Source organism: Pterocles gutturalis, unplaced genomic scaffold (assembly GCF_000699245.1).
Source record: "Pterocles gutturalis isolate BGI_N339 unplaced genomic scaffold, ASM69924v1 scaffold16959, whole genome shotgun sequence".
In the NCBI taxonomy this organism is placed as follows: Eukaryota; Metazoa; Chordata; class Aves; order Pterocliformes; family Pteroclidae; genus Pterocles; species Pterocles gutturalis.
In genome coordinates, this window is record NW_010133551.1 from 1 (window position 1) to 22653 (window position 22653).

A 22653-nucleotide genomic window follows, 5' to 3' on the forward strand; every position below is an offset into this window, starting at 1 on the left:
GGTTCCTTGTGTGAGAGTGAGGGGGGCAGGGGGAAAGGGTCTGTGAGGGGACAGGGAGGCCGTCCCGGGCCTCTGGGGAGAGCCCCTCGCTGGCAATGGAGTCGGAGAGGGGACAGCCCTATTCATGTGCTGCCAGGGGCAGTGGGGTGAACCATAAACTCCCTTTGGGAGGGCGAAGGCTGCACCTCTCTTTGGGGGCCTCCCCTGAGGGGGTGTGTTGGCTTCCCCCCCCCTTTGCCCCTCAGGACCAGCGGGGCCTGTTAGAGCCAGGAGGAGCCGTGTGCTGGTAAGGCTGGGCTTGGGCTTGTTCCTTGGTGGCCATGCTCCTGGCAACCTGACCTGGGATCTCATCCTGAGTGTCTGGCACAGAAAAGGCTTTTCTGGTTTCGGCAAGGGGAAAATGTTCAGATATTTTAGCACCAGTGAAGTATCACAGAGCTGAGATCTTTGTTGCAGAGGTGTTTTAGCGGTCCCTTCCAGCAGGTTGTCTCTCCTGGAGTTCTAGAGAGCTGTCAGCGTTTCTTTAGTGTTGGTGTGGTGTTAGTACGGTTTATAGTCCGGGGCACGCATCTGTCCTTGTCTAGGTGTTTTTTGTTGGGTTTGTACCTCTCCCACTGCTTGAGAGGACATGCAGATGAAATTACTTGCCATCTTAATGTAATGGCTAAAGATGTAAAAGAAGTATTCACTGTGGTGTGAATGATTGTACCCTGACAATGCAGTCAATGATACAGAAATTCCCACTGCAGGTGCAAAGTGCCTTCAAAACCACATTTTTATCAATAAAAACCAGTAGATATAAATGTAAATGTTAATTGTAACGTTCAAGTGTACGTCATGTGACTGATTTTTGTTCTTTTCTCTCAACTTCAGGAAGCTGAGTGTAAAACCCATAACAAATCCTCAGTATTTGGATAATGTGGGGAATCCAGCCATTAATGGACTGTATGATTTGGCTTTGGGACCTCCAGACTCCAAAGAAGTGTGTGCAACCTGTATGCAGAACTTCAGCAACTGCCCCGGTCATTTTGGCCATATAGAACTGCCTCTGACTGTCTACAATCCTCTGTTTTTTGATGTATGTATGCGTAATTGTTGTCTTGCTGGTGAAATGGGTGATGGTGTTCAAGCTGTCATACAGTTTGTAGTCCTTGAAAATAATAAAAATGCCGAGATCTGTTTTCTCTCTAAGTTTAAGTGTAATAACAGCAAATGTAGTAGAAAAAGCTTGTTGTGTCATGATAGTTCAATACAAATAGTCTCCTTAAACTTTTGCAAAATCTACACTTTTTAACTATTATTCCACTCAGTATTGAAGAACAAGAGAGGGGGAATGTTGATCACTAAGCTATATGACCAACTGTAGGGTCTCAGGTCTTAATTAAATGGATGGCACAGTAAAAATTATTAGTTGTTTCCTTCAAACGACTACTACAAACTTATATTAGCAACTACCTGCTTTTATCCTAGGATCTCCCAGTCCTTCCTGGGCATTCAGGGCTTTTTTTTTTTTTTTTTTTTCTTTTTTTTTTTTTTTCTCTGAATAGCTGTGTTGTACATTCTACCCTGTAGGTCCTGTTATTCCAGAATTATTTATTCTAGAAAACTGGATCAGTGTGGATAGAACCAAACAACCTCTCCAGTAATGTGAAGAGTGTCATAATATGTGTGCCAAGTAAATGGAAGAATATAGCACTCTAAGTTTGGTGGGAGCAGAGAGTTGAAAAATGCTAAGCTATATCGAAATTCATCAGTCTTTTTAATTAAAAAAAAAAGCTGTCAAGAAGATCTCTTGCATGTGGAAGACACGTGCTTCTTGTTGCTTTACAACTGTTGCATTAACATGAGATGTGGGATGCCTAACGTAGAGCAGAGATTTGACTTGGTGTGCATCTTTCGGGGCAGTTATTATAAGCTTATTCTGAAAGCTACTGGTGATGGTCAGACTGCACATTTCTCCCAAGTGCTTCATGTGGGTGTTTTTTCAGAGGGTCGTCTTTCAAATATAAAAGGATTCCTGGCTATAAGGGGAGGCTTTGCCTTATTTTGTTCTTCTGGAAGTTCAGTGCATAATCAGATTGAACTTTTTTAACTCTTTCTGGAGTCTGAGGAGTGGTGCTATTTGCAGAGGAAGATTCATCTAGCCTGTAACAGGAGCCTGAGCTGGAGTTACTTTCCCTCCTGAGGTGCCATTCTCCCCATTTACAGCAGCTGACTGTTAACAGTGTAGGCTGTTAATTGAGACTAAAAACCTCACTTGCAGATGATTGATGTTAGATGAGGTCCATCCCACTTCTAGTCTTGTCCCAGCTTTGAAGTAGAATATTTGACCAAGGAATAAAACCATGGAGCAGTAATTCCTAGCCTTCAGGCCACTGGTGCTGTGCACAGCTGGAGTGAGTTGTGTGCAGTGCTATGCTGAATAATAAAAACAGCTGATATTTTCTCAAAGGTTAAGGAGAATGGTTGCATGAAGAATCTTGAGGGACACTGTTAGTACTTGTGATGAGAACGTTTCATTTTGCTAGTGTGGAGTTTTGGGTACCCCATTGTCCTTTATGGGACAAGCTGTTAGAAGGTGTAATCACAGTGCTCCGTACAGCAGCTTTGGTCCCAGAGTTGCTGTAGATATGACAGGCTTTTCCCGTATCTGTTACATAGGTGGCCTGCAGATAGTTTGTCTACAGATCATGCTTTGCATATGAGTTTGTGTGGTTGAAAGGAATTTTTATTTTCAGTACAATTTCTCAATTACAGTACCACTTTCTTTAAGTTGAAACAAATTGATCTGCTTGCATACTGTGCAAGCTGTAAATCTACCAGGATAACTTTTTTTTCTCCATTTTCTTTCCAGAAATTATACCTTCTAATTCGAGGTTCTTGTTTAAATTGTCACATGCTGACATGTACTCGAGCTGTGGTTCACTTACTGCTAAGTCAGCTGAAGGTTCTGGAGAAAGGGTTGCTTCATGCTGTCCATGATCTTGAAGTCATTCTGAACAGGGCAAGTACTGTGTATTTCTCCTTTCCTTCTTGAGTTGATAGTCCTGTAACTCTTGAGCTATCCTAATTTCTTTCATCCTGTTTCTTTTAGTTTTTAGAGCAATGTGCAGATGCAACAGGTTCAGAAATTGAAGAAGAGTTAAATCGCCATGTTCAGGAAATATTGCAAAGTCATCAAATAACAGATCAGTGTTCAAATGTAAGTACAATCAGTGCTTCTCCTGAGATCTCAGGTTTTGTCATCTTAAAATATTGATGTGCAGAACAAAGTCTGTCTGTGTAGACTCCAGATTTTGTCCTGGAGTTCTGAGGATGTATTCAGAGGGCCTTCTGTGTGAAATGTCTGAAATTAAGTTTAAAAAGAGTCTGTTTCCTCTTAGTATAATTATTAGGTTTCTGGAAAATACACTTGTGTAGGGCAATGTCTAGATGGTGTAAACATCATATAAAAATAATCTGATGCTGCTGTCAGTACATTACCTACAGATGTTGATACTTAGCTTTATGATGCTACAGCTGTTTTGAGCTGCAGAACATTTTTTGAGAACTCATGCATCCAGCAAATTTGCAGAATTACTTACAGTGAAATTCTTAGGAAGTTATGTAATTGAATTCTCATTTCCATTTAAATGCAGTTTAATGTACATTGTTAGTTAAAGGAAAATATTAGTGAAGAAGATATTTAAAGGTCTGACATGTTAGAGCAGATTTGTTTGTAAGCCAAGTTTAATTCCTGAATCACTTGCTTCAAAACTAACCTTAAGCATGGTGTATGTGTAAATCATACATTCATGAGCATTCACAAGAAGTGATTTTATCAATCTTCGACCTTCTTAAATCATCATTAGAGAAAAGCTTTAAAATTCAGTAGTGACTTGAAAAATTAAAACTATTTATGAAATCAATTTTAAAAGGAGAGTGGCAAGTATTGGGGGATATATGTTTCCAGCAAATATGGGAGGATGATGGAAGAAAACTAGAGATTAAGGCATGAGTTAAATCAATGCAAGGAAGTGTGTGCATTGATACTAATAATGTTCGTGTTGATAGCTACTTACGTAGTGTTTAATAAATTCTTCACATCAAATGTTTTAATTTATTTTTAAGGTTTTGTGGTGTTGGTTTTTTTTTTCCTTACCAGGTAAAAAACGTATGCGAGTGTAGAAATAAACTGATAGCACAGTTCTGGAAAGCACATATGAGTTCAAAGAAATGCCCAAACTGCAAGTAAGTTTAACTACACGAGGAATTAAATACATGGTGTAAAGTTAAATATTGTGAGCACTTGTATTAACCTTTATCTGCCTTTCCTGGCTTTGTTTTTTTTTGGTGGTTTTTGTTTTTGTTTTGTTTTTTTCCCTTTAAGATCTAGGAGATCACTAGTGCGAAAAGAGCATAACAGCAAGCTGACGGTAACCTATCCTTCTACAGTGTACCATAAGGCAGGAGAGGAAGGCATTTTGGAGGAGCCAGCAGGTAAAGTATTTGTCTTTACTCAGATATGTTGGCACTTATTTTCCTGTATTTAAGGTGCACAGAATCCTAACAGTGAATGTGCGCTTATGATTCGTGTATAAAAGTTTAAATAAGTAAAGCTCAGCAATAGGGGGGTACCTGAGTCCATTAAATTTCTTTATTTGTGAGCGTTATGTATTTTTTGCAGCTTAGAGTGTCTGTGTATGACAGGGCAAAGAAGTACAAAAGCATAATCTATGTCAACTCTAATGTAGTTTTGGGACGCTTCATTTTTGGTGGGTAGATGATTTTCTGTTAGATTTTTAAAACAGAAAGTCTAGATAAAAAAATAGCTAGGGGGAAGATGACCAACCTTACTTCAGAAAGAAAATCAGATAATCTTAACTCTTACGGAAGAGTTCCCTCTTAAAGAGGATAAGACAGAAAAGAAAGTAGATGACACTTTCCAGGCTTAGTTAACCTAGTATTTGAATCACTTTAAACTTACTTTTTTCCTCTCGTTGTATCCTTGGCCTTAATGCAGCCAGCTAGAATTGAAGCAGATCTATGTGCATGTTATTTAACCCTTACAAAAGATTTATATAGAGAACTTATTCCGTCTGCTAGTCTGTGGTTTAAATACTAGATTAAGCCTCTGGAGTTGTGGCTGAAGGAGCACAATGTCAGTGGTGGGTTTTAAAGCAGAAAGGTCAGATCTCTGCTTTACCCTCCTCTCTATAACACATTCAGTAAAAGCAGGAAAGTTTGTGTATCCCAGTGTTACCACTTCTGAGTGACAAGTATGATTTCACTCCATTAAATTGTAAGCTACTACTTTGGGTGTTTTATTTGAGCTCCTTTAGGACTCTCTAAAGTCTGGGGGCGTGTTCTATTATGCTAGCGAAGAAGATAGTTGTTCTGGCAGGTCCGGTGAGTTGCCAGATTTAGGCTTTCCTTGCCTTACCACGGAAAGCTTCAAAAGCAGCCATATTCTCACACTCTCTGTTAACATTCACAGCTGAAGTACAAGTAAGAAACATCTTCCTCCTGTCAGTGTTCAAAGACCAAGGCTGTAACACCATTTGATTGTTTTCATTACAATGAAGTAGTAGATCTTCTGAGATGGGTTGGACTATACAGTTATGTACATTCTGCATAGCCTATGTCACAGCTGCTGTATTGAATCTTGGAGGGAGTAGTTTTAACCTTAGCTTTGATACATTGGTGCTTAAGGGATGGAGAGCTTTTCTATGGAATGGGGAATTGAAGTTTCAGTGTGGAAAAATTGGGATTTCTGGACTTTAGCAGAAAGAACAGCAGGAGACTTAAGCTGAGGTCATGGAAGAATTGTTTTTCTCAAGCTGTGTATTCTGGCTTCCCTGGGACATGAGGGGCTGGCCTCCAGGAGAAGTGGAAATTGAGACTGAAATCTCTGTCTTTTTAACAAAATGATCTTGCTGCTTTTCAGTAGCAAACCCACATATTTTCCTTCCTCACCGAAATACAGCTAGCCCAGACTCTAACTTACAGTGTAGATGGATTGCTGACTGTCACTGTTCTCTCATCCCCCTGGGTGTTTTGTGGGAACCTTGACCTTGCTGGTAATACTTTAATCCCACTTCTGTGTTGCCCCAATGCAGGTTGACTCTTGATTTGTGTTTTGGTTAGTGGATGAGATCATTTGAGGAAGGGGTCCAGCTCCCCATTAATCAAACAAAGCATACACTTTAGATGTTAAAGTTGAGTTTTGTTTCAGTTGCTTATACTGATAGCCATTAGCCACAGAAATGGCTTATGTTTTCCGCACTGGGAAGGCTCTTCAGTTAATATCCCCAAGGCAAATGTGTTAATGATATTTTAATGTAGGTGTTAGCCAGTATTTTTATATATACTTCCGTTCCTTCTCTGAGGTGGAAGCACTTACCATTGTAAACAAAAAGAACCTTCAAAGTAACCTCTCATGATTCTTTTTTAAATATTTTATTTTCTTTTTTATTTTTCAGCTATTGATGAAAGCCAGTTAGGGAAGAGAGGATACCTGACACCGATGACTGCCAAGGAATACATCCTAGCTCTGTGGAAGAATGAAGGTAATTGTTGTTAAGAGCAACATTACTTTGTTTTCTGTGTCATTTAGCAGACAAAGTCTTCAATTGTTCCCATGTGAACTCCTTGTCAAATCTCTGCTTTTTGCCTTAAGGGCTTCTGGCTGCAAGATGGATTTTGTGCAGGATGACTGGTAGCTAGTGAATGCAGACAGCTGGATTCAATGAATAGTTTGATTAGCTATTCTCAGATTGTGGCTCCCCACAAATCATGATTGCTGTTTACAGAGAATCTGATGTTCATATGGTGCTGCACCTAGTATTCCCCCCAGTTACGTTGGTTAAAGACTGAACACGTATTTAGCAGTCTCTTCTTTTGAGTTCCCTGTACTCTGAATCTGTCTGCAGTTTCTGGGGAAAAAACAAACCAGTTTCATGCATCAGTCACAGCGAATAGCTGGAAACTGTTTCTTCCTCCTGTTTTGCTTTTTTTTTTCTTTTGCTCTACTCTCTATTTCTGTTCAGAGTTGTTTCTAAAAAAATCACATATGTGATGAAAAAGAACAATGGCAATTCTTTCTAAAGTATGCGTAAATGTTTTTATTTTAAACAAGCTTGCTCATGTTTAACTTAGCAGATGCTTTTGGCTTGATTGACCAAAAGCATCTGGGGATTTGGGTTTCCAAACAATAGCAGTGTTGAGTTTATCTTTTCTATGGTATCTTTTTAGGTTTCTTTTTACGTTATCTCTTTCCTGGGGTGGATCTCCATGAGAGTTCAGGATTCAGTCCAGAGATGTTTTTTTTAGATCTACTTGTGGTTCCGCCTTCAAGGTAAAATTTCTCCCCAAAAACTTTTGTAGAATTCTTGGGGTTTAGTGCATACTTTGTGCAGGAGTTGGAGGTGGAAACACCTATAGTATGGACACTGGTCTGCCAAAATGTCAGTGGAGTGTTTAAAAAAAACCTAAATCGCAGCAGTAACTGATAAGTTTTATTATAACTACAAATTATTTTCTTAAATTACTGAAGAAATAATTATGAAAAAAATGTATTTTACTGTTTAAAATTATTGTAGACTGTTATAACTGTACAATACTGGCAGAGTTCCTTGTTAAGGAAGCATTCCTCTTTTATGACTGTCCCAGTATAATGTGTGAGTTTTTAAATGCTCACTTTTAGTTTATAGAGATTATTTTTCGTGCATTGGAGTCATAGCTTAGAATGTTTGAGGTTTATCATGCTACTTCTTGGTGGCTTTAATCTTCTAAAGTAATTTTGATCTGCTGTAGATATCGTCCTGTAAATCGTGTTGGAGACCGACTGTTTACAAATGGTCAGACAGTGAACTTGCAGGCTGTCATGAAAGATGCCAAAATGATACGGAAGCTCTTGGTTTTCATGGCGAAAGAACAGTGTCAGCCAATAAAACTTACAGAAGAGATCCAAACAGTAAGATTTGCTGGTTATCTTATTCTTTGCTTTTTGGATATGGGGGTCAAGTTCAGGTAGGCTCCTGTTTAAACTGTTCCAGTAACAGTTTTTGCCTGGGCTGTTGGAGTATGTGTCATTGGAGATGTTCTCCTGAAGTTTTTTTTCTTTTGCTTGTGCCTCTTTCCGCTCACCTGCCTGGTGCAAAGGGAAAAACATTTTATGCAGACTCCTTGAGTCATGGTTTTTGTATTAGGTTACTGTGTGTGAGATATAACAGGCTCCTGTTACTAGAAAATGAAACATGTGCAGCACAAACAGTTCATAACAAAACTTTTCCAGCGTCTCGTGGAATGAAAAATTATGAGGGGGAAAAAAGCCACTTTATCTTCTAAGCCTAGAAGAGCCAATTGTGATTGTGGTTGTTAGAATAGAATCCTAGAATGGTTTGGGTTGGAACGGACCGTAAAGATCATCTAGTTCCAACCCCCTGCCGTGAGCAGGGACACCTCCCATTAGCCCAGGTTGCTCAAAGCCTCATCCAGCCTGGCCTTGAACCCCTCCAGGGATGGGGCATCCACAGCTTCTCTGGACAACCTGGGCCACTACCTCACCACCCTCACAGTGAAAAATGTCTTCCTGATATCTAAATCTACATTGATGTGTAAATAGAAAAAAAAACACATCACAAATAATGTTAATTAGTAATAATACTTGTTTACTACTAACAGTTCACATGGTCGTATAGTAGTAAATAATAATGTATGTCACCATGCCTCTTTTCATATTTGTTACTGAATTATTGAGGGTTCTTTGATACTGGATTTAGTTTCAGCTGAGCTTGATTTACGTATTAAGTGTAAAACGTTTTGAACATTTTTAGTTACTCTGAATTTAGCCGGTAGGTGGAGATATGTTCATAAAATGTTTGATGTGACAGGTTAATGCATTTTGGATGTGACTGGTATACTGACTTCTAGACTGTAAAAACAGAGTGGTGTAAGTGATGAAACCTCTTGAATTTACATTATAACCTAACAATAGGACTTTCTGGTCGCACAGTGATTTGTAGCACAGACTGACTAACCAGTAACATCTAATTTTGGAAAGAGGACTGTAACTTACCAGATGATTGATTAGCAATCTTCTTTTAAAATCCCACTGGTATAGGTGGTGTTTGGAGATCTCCAATCCAAGTCAGTTTATAAAGGTTGACAGCAGACCTGTCTGAGGCACTTGGCTGTAATAATTTGAAAGTCTACCTTGTTAATAGTTTTTGGGATTTGGTGTTTTGGCTTTTTTTTAATTAGTGTCTTTAATGAGGTACAGAGTAGTGGCCAATGTTTAATTTGCAATTTAATACTATAATTTTAGCCTAGTAAATAGAAGGTATTTTTTGTTAAGTCCAATTTTCTAATTTCTGTTTCTGTAGGAGACAGGAGAGAATGATGAACCTCTGGACCATTCTGTCCTGACAATGATTCCAGGACAGAGCATTGCAGATAAGCTGTACAACGCTTGGATTCGTCTTCAGAGCCATGTCAACATTGTATTTGATAGTGACATGGACAAACTAATGACAGAAAAATACCCTGGTATTCGTCAGGTGCGTAGCAGGCAGAATCTTAGAGATTCTGGATTTTGTGTGTCACAGTTAAAACAAGAGAAATTGATGGAATAAGAAAGAAGTGGAATATTTTTCGTTAATTTGTAGGCATTTTCATAATACTCCTCACTGTAATATCTAGAGAATCTGTCTGATGTTGTATGGTTTCACATTTTAGTCATTAACTTAACTTCTGTTTTCAAAGCTATTGGAGAAAAAGGAAGGACTGTTCCGCAAGCACATGATGGGAAAGCGTGTGGATTTTGCGGCTCGATCTGTCATTTGCCCTGATATGTACATTGGTACCAATGAGATTGGCATTCCTATGGTAAGAATAAAGGAATTTTCCTTTTTGGTCCAGCTGGGGACTGAAGCACACTGTCACACTTTCAGCTACGTAGTTTAAAACGTGGAGATTTTGTGACTTGTCTGGACTCTTTCCTCCTCAGTCTGTCATAGCTGTATGTTATCACTGTGTGTTAATAAAGAAGGAGCATTGAAGAGCAGGAAATTCTTACAGTTATACTAACACCACATCTGGGAAAGAGGATTAAAAACATTAAAAAATCTGTATTTGCTTCCTGGGATTATGAATTGGTGCTAACTTTAAGTAGATCCTGTTTCTCCTGCGGTCTTTGTACAGTGTGTCTTGTGCCAGCTGTGAGTAGCCTTTAAGAAAAGACCGTAACGTCCCCAGCTTCATTCGTCCTTAATGATTTTTAACTGCACAGAGAGAACACCAAGTCTAAATTTGAGCTTTTTGTTATTTCATCTTTTCTGCATCCCTATCTGCAAACAATGGACCTGATGTGCTTTTTCTCTGTATTTGTCAGTTTGTTTGCAGAATCTAAAATCATGCTTTCTCTTTTTTAATTGCTGATTGAGTTTGCCTTTTCTACTGCAGTAGAAAATCAAAAGAAGGACCTTGTTTCTATTCTTATGGTAGAGGATTTTAAAACAGAAATGTATTTATTTGGCATGACAGTAGATTCAGGAGGAGATGCATCCAAGAGCTTAAAGTAATTTATGTTTACTTTGTACGAGTTAACATTTGACACTGTTTTTTCAGTGACTTAGTACTGGTTTAAGCCAAGGTTGAACAACTAGTTTGAACAACTAGTTATTTCTCTCCTATTTTCCCTCCTGTCTAGGTGTTTGCTACCAAACTGACCTACCCTCAGCCAGTCACTCCCTGGAACGTCAAAGAGCTGAGGCAGGCTGTCATCAATGGCCCAAAGGTTCACCCTGGGGCCTCCATGGTCATTAACGAAGACGGCTCCCGTACAGTGTTGAGCGCGAGCAGCCTGACCCAGAGGGAAGCCATAGCCAAGCAGCTCCTCACTCCTTCGTCAGGTGCTCCCCAGTCAGGACTGAAGATTGTGAGTACTACCAAGGGTTTGTCAGAGCCCTCCTACACCTATGGTGTTGTTTGGGTTTTGTTTTTTTTTTAAATAATACCACTACTGTCCTTGTTAGTGATTCCAGTGGGTCTGCTCACAAAGACTCTCAGGGCAGGGTTATCTTTTAGTAGGTGCCTGAGGAAAAAGATGGGAGGGATGTAGGAAGAAGAGCTTGATACTTGTTCAAATTCTAAAAAACGTTTTTACATCCTGAATTTTTCTCTTCTCTTAATGTATAGTGTGTGGCATTCATTTCACCAAAATGGGGAGTAGTCTGTCTTTTACAGCTGACTATTTTTGGGAAGTCTTAGCAGTATGGAAGATAAAATACTGCTTTCATTTTATACTTTTATATCCCCCTGCCTTCCTTGACCTTCTCAGCCAAATTTTTTCCTCTCCTTTTTCTGTATCTGGAGCAGTTTTTTGGTGGTAGTTCTGAAGACTGAAATTCAATATGCTTGTAGAGCAGGTACAGCACAGAACTGTCACAGAGGTAAATTTTACAGTATTTAGACTACGAACGTAGCTTATCATACTCCTGTTGATAATCTCTTAAGTGTATGTATTATAGCATGAGTGTTACTGACAGAGAAATTAAAATGAGACTGTGTTCTAGAGCAGAATACATTGTGTTGTACTCAAACCTGAAATTATAACTCAGAGGTGCCTGGCCTCTGCTTCAGCTACTGGGTCATATTACATTATTCTGGGATGTCCAGTGATGGATTTATGGTGACAGAGATTATCAATTCAGCCCAGCAGCCTTTGGGTAAATGGTTTTTCTCATTTACAAATGGCATAGTTTCCTTTCTTTTTCAGTCTTTGATCCGTATATAGCCAAGTAGGAGGAGGGGTTGGTAGGGCATGGCTTGCACGCTGTTAACTTGGTGTGATGACTACGGTTTGTGGGAGTTCATGGAGCATATGCAACCTTAGAGTGCAGTTTGGTGGAGAGTAGAGGGGGTTCAGGGGCAAGCAGTCTTGATTCTCTTACAAAGCTTTGTATAGAGCATTAATTCTAGAAATGATATGTTTTGGCTGTGTGTATATTTTAAGATGCGGTCTTTCAGAGGCGTGCGTGGAAATGCCTTACAGGCAGTAATGAAAATTCCCTTGCAGGTATGTCGACATATTAAAAATGGAGATGTCCTTTTACTGAACCGCCAGCCCACTCTTCATAGACCCTCTATCCAAGCTCACCGGGCCCGAATCCTGCCTGGAGAAAAGGTGCTGAGGCTTCATTATGCCAACTGCAAGGCTTACAATGCTGATTTTGACGGTGATGAAATGAATGCCCATTTTCCACAGAGTGAGCTGGGCAGAGCAGAGGCCTACACCTTAGCCTTTACTGATGAACAGTATCTGGTTCCAAAAGTAAGTAAAACTGTCAGATAACTTTATTCCTTCATGTTGTTTGATTTTTTAAAAAAATTATATTTACTTATTTATTTTTCATTTATTCCCAGTTCATTTTCTGTCTCCACTTGTTGCTAGTCTTGTTCTTTCCTTCAACAGATTCTTGTTGTTGAGGTGTTGTTACTTGCTTCTCATCTCCTCAGACTCAGCTGATCTCTTCTGAAGAAAGTGCATCACATCCAAGCAATTTTATTTTTTTAATGTCAGTGTCCAGGATTTAGCAGAGAGTTGTGCTGTCATGAAGAGTTCTTCACAGATTATGTCGGTGCTTTTATCCAGCTGGAATAATTTTAGGAGCTGCTAGCATATGACTTATTACCTGCCCGACCCTTTTTCTTGTTATCTCTTTAGGATGGGAAGCCACTTCCTGGCTTGATCCAGGATCACATGATTTCTGGAGTCAGCATGACAATCCGAGGCTGTTTTTTCACCAGAGAGCAATATATGGAGCTTGTTTACCGAGGGCTAACAGACAAAAAAGGAAGAATTAAAATCCTCCCTCCTGCCATTATGAAACCACAGCGATTATGGACAGGAAAGCAGGTAGTTTATAGTTCACTGGGCTAAAGGATGCTGGTGGTTCCAAAGTAAGCAGAATGCTAATGTTAAAACTAGTGCTGCTGAGGGTTGCTGAAAAGCCAGATCCCATAATCTAATCAACACGACATAGATCGTGGTGTGTGTTATTGGAGCTATGAGAGTTATCTTTCATTTAAAATTACGGTGTTAGAATAGCACTCCTGCTTGCTGCTCTGAACAGTGCTGCAGATAGAAGTGTAATGCTGCAGTTTGCAAGCATGGGAGCAGAGAAAGAATTTGTTGATCATAGTAAATTAAGTCAGTCAGTGCTTTTAAATCTCTGAACTTAAAGGTGGTTGGTAAATATTCTAGTATTTGACTTCTTGGTTCCGATCATCATTAGGTTCATGTAGTATCTGGGAAGCCTAAGTGAATGCTCCATTTTCTATTATTTAAGAGAGTTTAACATTCAATCCAAGTATTATGTCTCATAGCAGAGTAGGGGAAATTCTCTTCCAGTTTTTCCTGTAAAACCCAACAGACAACTCTCTCTCTTTTTTTTTTTTTTTTTTAATATATGTAGGAATATATCTAATTATTGGAAAAAATCTTTGGTGCCATATGTTTCGGAAGAATTATGAAAGCTCATTGATCTTTCAAAGGGTAGAGTAGCAAAAGTATATTCCTGTCTTGTAAAGTTCAGATTTCTGAGCTTTTAAAGCTTTGCTGTCTGTGGAAAATATACATATAGAATGTTGCTTTTCTCCTCCATGCCAAATGCTTTACATTGAGAGGGGAATATAGGAAATAAATAGTTCCTGCCACTCTTCCTGCTTCTTTATAGGTTGTTTCTACATTGTTAATAAACATCACTCCAGAAAACCAGGTCCCACTGAATTTGACTGGGAAGGCTAAGATTGGTGGAAGAGCCTGGGTAAAGGGACCTGCAAACAGATGTCTAAATCTTGATTCAATGTGTGAATCTCAGGTATGCTGGGGCATCAACTCTGGAGTCTGGGCTGTATTGTAATAAAACTGTGTATAGAGTAGAGGAATGGGAAGGGAAGCAGGGGGATGACAAAGTTAAAACCAGATATTTAGCAACAGTTACTGCCAGAAGGTGGTGATTAGAGGGTAGGCCTGGGGGTCAGGAAAAGCTCTGTTCTGATCCTGACTGATACAGATTCTGTCTGGTTTTGTTAGGCCATGTGTCGTCATTGTCTGACTTCATAGGTGTAAAAATACAGATTGAGATTTCTGTTTTCCTGAATAGCTGTGTTTTATTTTTCAGGTTATTATTAGAAATGGGGAGTTACTGTGTGGAGTCTTGGACAAAGCTCACTTTGGCAGCTCTGCCTATGGCCTGGTCCACTGTTGCTATGAGATCTATGGGGGTGAAACTAGTGGGAAAGTGCTAACGTGTCTGGGACGCCTCTTTACGGCTTATCTACAGCTCTACAGGGGATTTACAATGGGTGAGTAAGACAACGACTAATTCACTAGTGCTTAGTGCAGCACCTCCTGAGGTATAAAACAGACATATTTGGGCATAGTATATGCTAAGAGTTCTGTAAATAAAGTTTCACAAGACTGGCCTTGAGTGGGATAGCTGTTTGCCAACTTTTCTTTTTTTCTGATTGGTGCATAGCTTGCCTTCTAAGTATAAAGAGAAAGTATAATCTTGAGTATGTCCATCACTTTCTCTCTTCTGTCCTGCCTAGTCAAAGTGTACACAGCCTAAATGTCTTGTGTTGAAATTTTGTTCCTGTTGTACCTGTAGCTTGGGAGGAACCTCTGGAGGTGATCTTGAGCTTGTGCAGGGTGGTATCCAGTCAGTATCTCCAGGGATGGGGATTGTACAATCCCTCTGGGTCTCTGTGCCAGCATTTGATCATGTACGTTATCAAAACTTTTTTCCTCTTGAAGAAAATTTTGTTTCCTTGTATCTCAAAAGAACAAAATCTTTCTGCCTGTCCTCATCCATCTCGTGCTCGAGCCATTTTATTGACCATTTTAGTGACTTTCACAGGACTCTGTACAAATAGCTTACAGGAGTTAGGGTTCCAGCCTTCGATTTGTTCTAAACTGCTGTTCTCCTGGTCCTGTCATCACAAGCATCTTATTTTTAGTTTAACTTTTTAAAAACACTAGGAAATTACATATTCTGACAAGTTCAGCTAATACGAACTCTGGAGTGGACGGAAGAGAAAAAAGGTTGATGTGGCTGGCCTGTAACACGTTTGTTTGTGGAAGTGCAGCAATTAAGATTTTACAGACACTGTTGAAGTTAAGACTTCTTAAGGAGTTGATTTTGCATTCTTACTGCTTAGCTTAGCTGATGTTGCATGTTTTTTTTTGACAGCCTCTGCCTTCTTGCTCAAAAAGCCACTCAGAATTTTTTTTTGTCAAACTGCAGTTGTCTTGATTTTAACAATTATTATATCTTTAATTGTGACTTTCTTTTCCAGCTCTTTGCTCTCAAAACCCCTGACACCAAGTGTGGCTCCTTCTTCAATTCTTTTTCAGTTTAGATCATTATGTGGTCTGTCTCTCTTCTTTAACAGGGATTGAAGATATTTTGGTTAAACCTGAAGCAGACCGCAAAAGACGAAAAATCATTGAAAAGTCAAGCCAGTGTGGTATCGAAGTAAGTGCCTTGCAGAATTTTTTTCCCCACCCATAATTAAAATTTTTTGAAATCCTGCCCTGTTTAATCATGTCTGCTTAGCACCTAAAAACCCCCATGTTTTACTTTCAGGCTGTCAGAGCTGCTCTTAATTTGCCAGAAACAGCATCATGTGAGGAGGTCCAAGGGAAGTGGCAGGATGCCCATCTCTGCAAAGACCAGAGGGATTTTAACATGGTTGATCTGAAATTCAAGGAGGAAGTAAACAGTTACAACAATGAAGTTAACAAGGTTGGCATTGAGCCATCTGTGTGTACTAATCTTGTTTGGACTTTCTTATTCAGTTAATTTAATGTTGATGGGGGCTGCCTGACTGTTCTGGAGGCTAGAACTTTCCATTTGTGCCCAGCATGAAGCTTCGCATACTGCTTTGCCAGTGCACCTTGTCCTCCCTGAGTGAGAAAACAGCTTAATATTCAAGATGCTTTTAAAATTATAAATAGGAATGTTTGTGGTTAGTCACGGTTTCAATTTTTAAAGCCTTCAACAGGAATTGCTTTGGTTTATTATTTGATTAGTAATGGTTTTGGTTTTGTTCCTTTCATCCCATCACAACTTTCTAGGTTTGTATGCCCTTCGGTCTCCACAGAAGCTTTCCAGAGAACAATTTGCAGTTGATGGTACAGTCAGGAGCCAAAGGATCCACTGTGAATACGATGCAGGTAATAACAGCTAGGATACTTAGCAGCTACCTGTGTTGATGTGATTTGTCCCAGAATGTAAACTGTTGAGAAGCTCTTGTGTGCATATCTAATACCAAAGCAAAATTTTTATTCTGGGCTTTGGGAATGGAGGCCTTTGGTATGGAAAAATTTGTAATAAAGGTCTCAGTGGGTGATGGAGGAGAGTCAAGGTTTATTGTAACCTTCTATTTTTTTTTTAATCAGTTCTCAGTACATTAGGATTTATAGAAACAGCAGACCTCCTTTTTAGAAGGGATGCTGCAGATTTTACAAATAAACCTCCTGTAGGAAAAATAACTTTTCCTGGCCTTTGTTGGAGACTGACCCCTCTGTTTTCTTCCTCTACTGAACAGGAACAACTAAATCTTACTTGGATTTTGGTAGAGATGGCAAGGATGCTTTTTCATTTTGCCTTCTGCAACACAGCCACCAAGTAATAAATGCTATATAAAAAGGCCATCTAAAATTCTATCTCTGATAAGGAAGAATGACCAAAGCTCAAGAGAGAGGGAGTTTTGTTTTGGGGTTTTTGTTCTGGTTTTAGTGCACTTCAGAGGGGTGGTGAGGGTAATGTAGCGGCCTAAAAGTATTTGGTATTTTAGTTTCATACCTATTTGTGTTAAAACAAACATACAGGATGAGAATGGTAATGTTGAGGATGAGTTAGGGGGCTGGAATAACTTAAGAAGACTGGATGAGATCTACATGCCTTTTCTGCCCGTTAGTAGCAGGAACATTTAATGAACACATCAACATTTAGTTAAGGAACATTTACTGAAGATTTTAATTTTTTTACTGTGTTTTTCAAGAAAAAAAGTTGGACTTGTGTAAGGAAGAAGTTAGATGGAAAAATGATGTTTCTCTTTTTTCCTGTCCACATTTAGATTTCTTGTTTGCTGGGCCAGATTGAGTTAGAAGGTCGAAGACCCCCATTGATGGCGTCTGGCAAATCACTGCCATGTTTCCAGCCTTACGATTTTTCCCCTAGCTCAGGAGGATTTGTGACTGGCAGATTTCTCACTGGGATCAAACCTTCTGTAAGTTGAATACTGCTTGTGCTTACACTGAAGTTCCTATAGATCTTGGTATTTTAATACAGATAAGTGGAGTTTGGGACATAAATTGCCATTCTTGGTGTACTTCTCAGCAGAATGCTGATGAGATTGTGCTTATGTTTAGGAATTCTTCTTTCACTGCATGGCTGGCAGGGAAGGTCTCGTGGATACAGCTGTCAAAACCAGCCGTTCTGGGTACCTACAAAGGTAGGAGGATTGTTTTAGAATTTCAGCCTTTAACGAACCCTTTTTTTTTTTAATAAAGTGCCATAGACTGGAAGAAGTGCCTGTATTGCTTAGGTTAACTTCAGTGGACTTGCTTTTTAGAAAAAATGATTGCTGTCTGAGTATTGAATGTTTGTTCTAAGGCCAACTTTTGAGAGTACTGGATCAAGTGGAGCTTTATAATCTTCAACTTATCTCTGGTACATAGCAGCCGCAACTTTTTCTTCTTTTCCTTTTGGAGAAATCTGTTTCCTGGTACAAGTAAAGATGTACAATATCCAGGCAAGTCTAGCTTTTCTTTGCCACATTGCGTGGCCCTCGTCTAGTCCAGCAACACCTCCAGTATATAGAAGATGGAACATTTTAATTGTTTCAGAGTGTAGTGAGGGGTTCTAACAGAGGGATGCCCCCTTCTTTCAGACAGCTGTTTAAGACTGACAGCAGAAATAGAGAGTAATTTGCTATTTCATTTTAAGTCACTTCAGTCAAAGGAAACTGCAGTATCATTAGACATTTCATCTGTGTGTCATGCCTGTATGATTTGTGGCCTCCAGAATTCCTGATAAGCCCTTAAGTGCGCTTAAGATATTAATGAAAACAGTATTTTTCATATTAGGCTCATATCATCCTAGTTGCTTTGTAGACTCTTAACAGCATTGTATTCTTTTTCTTTGGAACAGGTGTATCATAAAACATTTGGAAGGTCTGGTGGTTCAGTATGACCTGACCGTACGAGATAGTGATGGCAGTGTGGTGCAGTTTCTGTATGGAGAAGATGGGCTGGATATCCCTAAAACTCAGTTCTTACAACCCCAGCAGTTTCCTTTCATTGCAGAGAACTATGAGGTAGAACACCTAAATCTGAAGTATTTATATGGGATGAAGAGGGAGGCTGAAATGCACAGGTGATGTCTGACATACCTGTTTGGGATCCAGTGGCATAGTTGTTTCTCTCAGTCACTCTCAGACTAGTGTATATATTTTTTTTTTGCCATTATATTCAAAAGATGGAAGTGAATCTTAAGTCTGTGTCATGATTTAACCAGTCTCAATTTCAAAAGAGCACCAAGCGCTCTCCTTTTTGTGTTTTAACTGTTCAGCTGGATTCAATGCAGATAACTTTACTGTTCAGTCTCTCAAGTTTGATAACTTCCTTTTGCCAGTATCATTGCTGGTTATTAGAGAATGGTACTACTCACATAAAGATACAAGGAGCTTAAACTCAGCTGGGTTGAAAACAAATTTTGAAAATGGTTTTACAGCAGCTGAACAATTTGAGTGGCAGCAGATAACCTTTTCAGTTTGCTTTGCCTTTTCTGCTACAGTGAGCAGGGAGAGAATAATCACACAGATAACTTCCTTATAGGTAATCCAGAAGACGAACCATCTGGATGAAGCTTTAGCAAGGATGGAGTCTCACCAAGCTAACCAGCAGTTCAAAGCCATCAAAAAGTGGCAAGCCAGGCACCAAAAGTCTGTGCAAAGAGAAGGAGGTTTTCTATTGTTTTCCCAAAAGAAAATGGCTAGTGTGAAAGCACAGATTCCAGGAGGAGAAATCAAAAATGGAAGAGATCCTGTTACTTTACAGGTAACACAGGAGCAGTTGAGTTGAGCAAGCCTTTTAAAAAAGTTGTAGAATTCAGTGATTTTTTTTTTTAATGGCTTTTTGTGTCCCAAATGTTTCCCAGTGTGCTTATATGAGTTTCAAAAAACTACTCTTACTTAAGCCTCTTTTACATCAGGGCACTAATCTATATGTTATGGCTTCTAATGAAGACGGTATGTAGGTAGATATAGATACATGTTTGTCTCAGTACATTATAAAGCTCAGTGGACAGACTTCCATGTTACAAGCCAATTCCTCCTTCATAAAACAGCAAGGCATGCAAAAGATCTTCTGTATTGTTGGGGTTTTTTTTTAAGTAGGTATTAATTTCTTACATTATTAAATGCAACATTTGAAATGTTACTTGAAAGACTAGCAAACCGAAAAAGAAATAAAACTGATTAGCATGAATAAGATGCAAGCTACGTTTAAGGTCTCTACTGGACTATTGGGCTTGAATGTTGACAACTGAAAATCAGAGAAGCTCCTTTGGCGTGCCAGCTTTAGACAGGCGAGGTGGTAGTCAACTAGAAGTAAAGATTTAAGAATGTTGAAGGGGTTCACTCCCAAGTTAACATCATTCTTGGAGGGCTGTATTTCAGTGGTTTTTTGGAGTAGTCACTATGGATAGAAAACTTGACTATTTCAAGCTTATAAAGAACCTTGAAATCATTTGGGATCAAAAGTGTAAGTATCAGAAAACGGAGAATGCTGTATTGGTAGCTGAATTGGTTTGTTATGTGTTACATACACCCTTAAGTTTTACGCAGGTAATCTTTTCCCCCTTCTCTGTTTCTCGATTGATGTGTTATTTAGTTGTGGTCGTACCGTGGATAAGCTAGCCTGCTTAAAAATCCCCTCTTGTTTTCAGTTATTGAAGATGTGGTATGAACTAGATGAGAAGAAACGAAGAAAGTATCTGAAGAAGACAAATAAGTGTCCTGACCCAAGCCTTGGTGTTTGGCGTCCAGATACTTATTTTGCGTCTGTTTCAGAAACGTTTGAAAATGGAGTCAAAGATTATATCAACAAATGGGAATCTGAGAACAGACGAAGTTATATACACCCAACACTTTCTTCTGATAGGTAGTAACTTCTAAAAATACTCTATTCTAAAAACAGAACATTTATTCTAAAAATGAATATCTATTTTTGGACTGATATTGCTAAAGATGAAAAGTCTTTATCAACTCATGTGTTTTGTTGTGACCTTTGTGAAACAAAGTAGTGGGTTTCAGAACAGTTCCTGAAAACTCTGCTTAGTGTGTAGTGGAGAGGCCCTGGTTATCCGTTTCTTCCAAACTTGAATTTTTCATGCTGCTTAGGGCTTTGGCAAAGACTTTGTGGAATAGCCGTGGTGTATTGCTGTTCCCCTACATAGAAAATAATACTTTACAGTAACAGTTAAAATATGCTCTTGCCACACCTTGGAGTTAGTGAGGCAGTTAAGATGAGGAAGTAAGAGTAAACGGACTCTCTTTTGACATTCTGGGAATTAGCAGCAGAACTAAAATATGCTTTGGCCAAGGCCCCAGTTCTGTGTTAATGAGCTGTGTTTGTCAGAGCAGATTGGGATAGACAATTTTATGGTTTCCGGAGTGTGTTTATCCATAAGCTAACAGGAGCAATTGGCTGAAAGAGGTAACTTCATTGAACGGAGCCACACTGGAGTCTCTTCTAAGCTCTTTATTTTGTACTACATTGAGCTAAATCTCTTATTTCCTGTCTTCAGATTAAAGGATTTGTTGTACTTAAAATGGCAGCGATCTCTTTGTGACCCAGGAGAAGCTGTGGGTCTTCTTGCAGCTCAGAGTATTGGGGAACCTTCCACACAGATGACTCTGAACACCTTCCACTTTGCTGGCAGAGGTGAAATGAATGTCACGTTGGGTATTCCAAGGTGAGAAAACTGTTCTCAATGAGTCCTTTGCCATTTTTGGCACTTACATAGTAGTGCTCAATCTCACTGGCAGGTATATGTGTAATCTTGAGGGCAAATGATCTTTCTGTTTAATTGTAAATTGTGCCTGTTTAGAACTGTTTTAATGTTTTACAGTTTTATGGTTGTTTTGGTTAATTTTTGAGACGTAAAATCTCTGTGGAGTACAGTATTCAGTACAGTATGAGCCTGAAGAAGTGGTGCTTTGTGTGTTTGCCTTCTGCCAGCCTCTTTGTCCTCCTGTTAACTTTTAAACCTGTTTCTTTCACACAGAATTTCACTGCAACTGTGAAATCTGGCATGTTTAATACTGTTATCACCTATGTAGAGATAGACCTGGTTTATGGCAGCCAGGTTTCCACTGACTCATCTGTATCGTGACAGTGACTTCAGCATCACACGTGTGTTTACCAGCCAGTCAGCAGCTTGTTCTGAGTGACATGGGTGCTGACCCTGGCCCTGGGCGTGGGTCTGATGCCTTTTAGGTGGGAGATGCTTGTGTACTTCAGAGAAGCCAGGAAGGGAGGGAGAAAGTAGGAGGAGCATACATTATGTATCTGTAGGAAACAGGCTTCGTTAGTGCTTGGAATAATTTATTATCATCTCTAGTCTCGTTCTGTAATTGGGGTGATAATCTAATTGAGGCAGCAGAGCTACTGTTGTGCTGTGCCTGCTGAGGAACCAGCAAAGTGAAAAGCAGCACTGCAACGGTAACCACAGCTCTTGATGCCTATGGCTTTGGAGGAACTGGCAGTTGCTGCATGCTGGCTAATTAAATGAACTAAATATCTGATTGCATAGTGCATTTATCACTTAATTTGAAAGATCATTCTTTATTTAAAGGTTACGGGAAATACTGATGGTGGCCAGTGCAAATATTAAAACACCAACAATGAGTGTTCCTGTATTCAATACCAAGAAAGCTCTCAAGAAGGTGAAACAGCTTAAGAAACAGCTCACAAGAGTGTGTTTAGCTGAGGTGAGCCTCCTCTTCAGTGTATCCTTTGAGAGCCTGCAAAACAAAATTTCCTATTTGAGCTCATCAGTTAGTCTGGCTTTGTAGCAGTTTCCATTTTTGAAGGCTTATATGTGGGTGCAAGATGAAAGGGTCCTTTCTTTTCACCTCTTGCATACTGAACCTGTAATGTCTGCTGGGAAGTGGAGCATCGAAAGGAATTACAGCTACTGTGGCTGTATGAGACAATGCTCTACAGGTTAAATTGAGTTTGACACAGGCTAGAAACTTGCTGTAGAACATAAAGGGGGAGGGTAATAGTTCATACATAGCAGTAGTATAATGGCAGGAAGGAATAATTGTTGCTGCCAAAGCCTTGTTTGTTTTTTTTTCCTCAAGCTCATTTTCTCAGTCTCTAGAATTGGAGGAGTTTTGTTTTGTTGTTACAAGACAAGCTAACCTGGCTGTGACTGGCATAGTAGAGACCTTTCTGTTTGTCCCCCACCCCTTCCTAATCTCATATAAGTGGCTGTGCTCAATAGAAGCGGAACATGTGGCTCTTTGGAGACTCGATATACTGAAATTGCAGGAAGTAAATGAAGTCTCTCTGTCAAAGGAGTAACATTCCTG

The 22653-nt window shown here is 39.4% G+C and overlaps 1 protein-coding gene across 1 annotated transcript in view; it reads left to right on the forward strand.

Moving 5' to 3' along the window:
* Positions 1-873: 873 nt before the first annotated feature.
* The window catches only part of POLR1A (polymerase (RNA) I polypeptide A, 194kDa), a gene marked incomplete at its 5' end in the record, with an annotated part of 31607 nt that continues 9827 nt past the window's right edge, over positions 874-22653 (forward strand). The window contains 25 exons of the mRNA XM_010081285.1: positions 874-1078; positions 2855-3004; positions 3095-3202; positions 4145-4230; positions 4370-4479; positions 6462-6548; positions 7234-7336; positions 7795-7954; positions 9366-9539; positions 9745-9867; positions 10691-10918; positions 12059-12313; positions 12707-12898; positions 13719-13862; positions 14166-14349; positions 15439-15521; positions 15633-15791; positions 16124-16222; positions 17128-17280; positions 17423-17505; positions 18204-18369; positions 18890-19111; positions 20001-20215; positions 20862-21029; positions 21912-22047. Coding sequence (XP_010079587.1) covers positions 874-1078; positions 2855-3004; positions 3095-3202; positions 4145-4230; positions 4370-4479; positions 6462-6548; positions 7234-7336; positions 7795-7954; positions 9366-9539; positions 9745-9867; positions 10691-10918; positions 12059-12313; positions 12707-12898; positions 13719-13862; positions 14166-14349; positions 15439-15521; positions 15633-15791; positions 16124-16222; positions 17128-17280; positions 17423-17505; positions 18204-18369; positions 18890-19111; positions 20001-20215; positions 20862-21029; positions 21912-22047 — 3793 coding nt within the window. The remainder of the gene's footprint in view (positions 1079-2854; positions 3005-3094; positions 3203-4144; positions 4231-4369; positions 4480-6461; positions 6549-7233; positions 7337-7794; positions 7955-9365; positions 9540-9744; positions 9868-10690; positions 10919-12058; positions 12314-12706; positions 12899-13718; positions 13863-14165; positions 14350-15438; positions 15522-15632; positions 15792-16123; positions 16223-17127; positions 17281-17422; positions 17506-18203; positions 18370-18889; positions 19112-20000; positions 20216-20861; positions 21030-21911; positions 22048-22653) is intronic.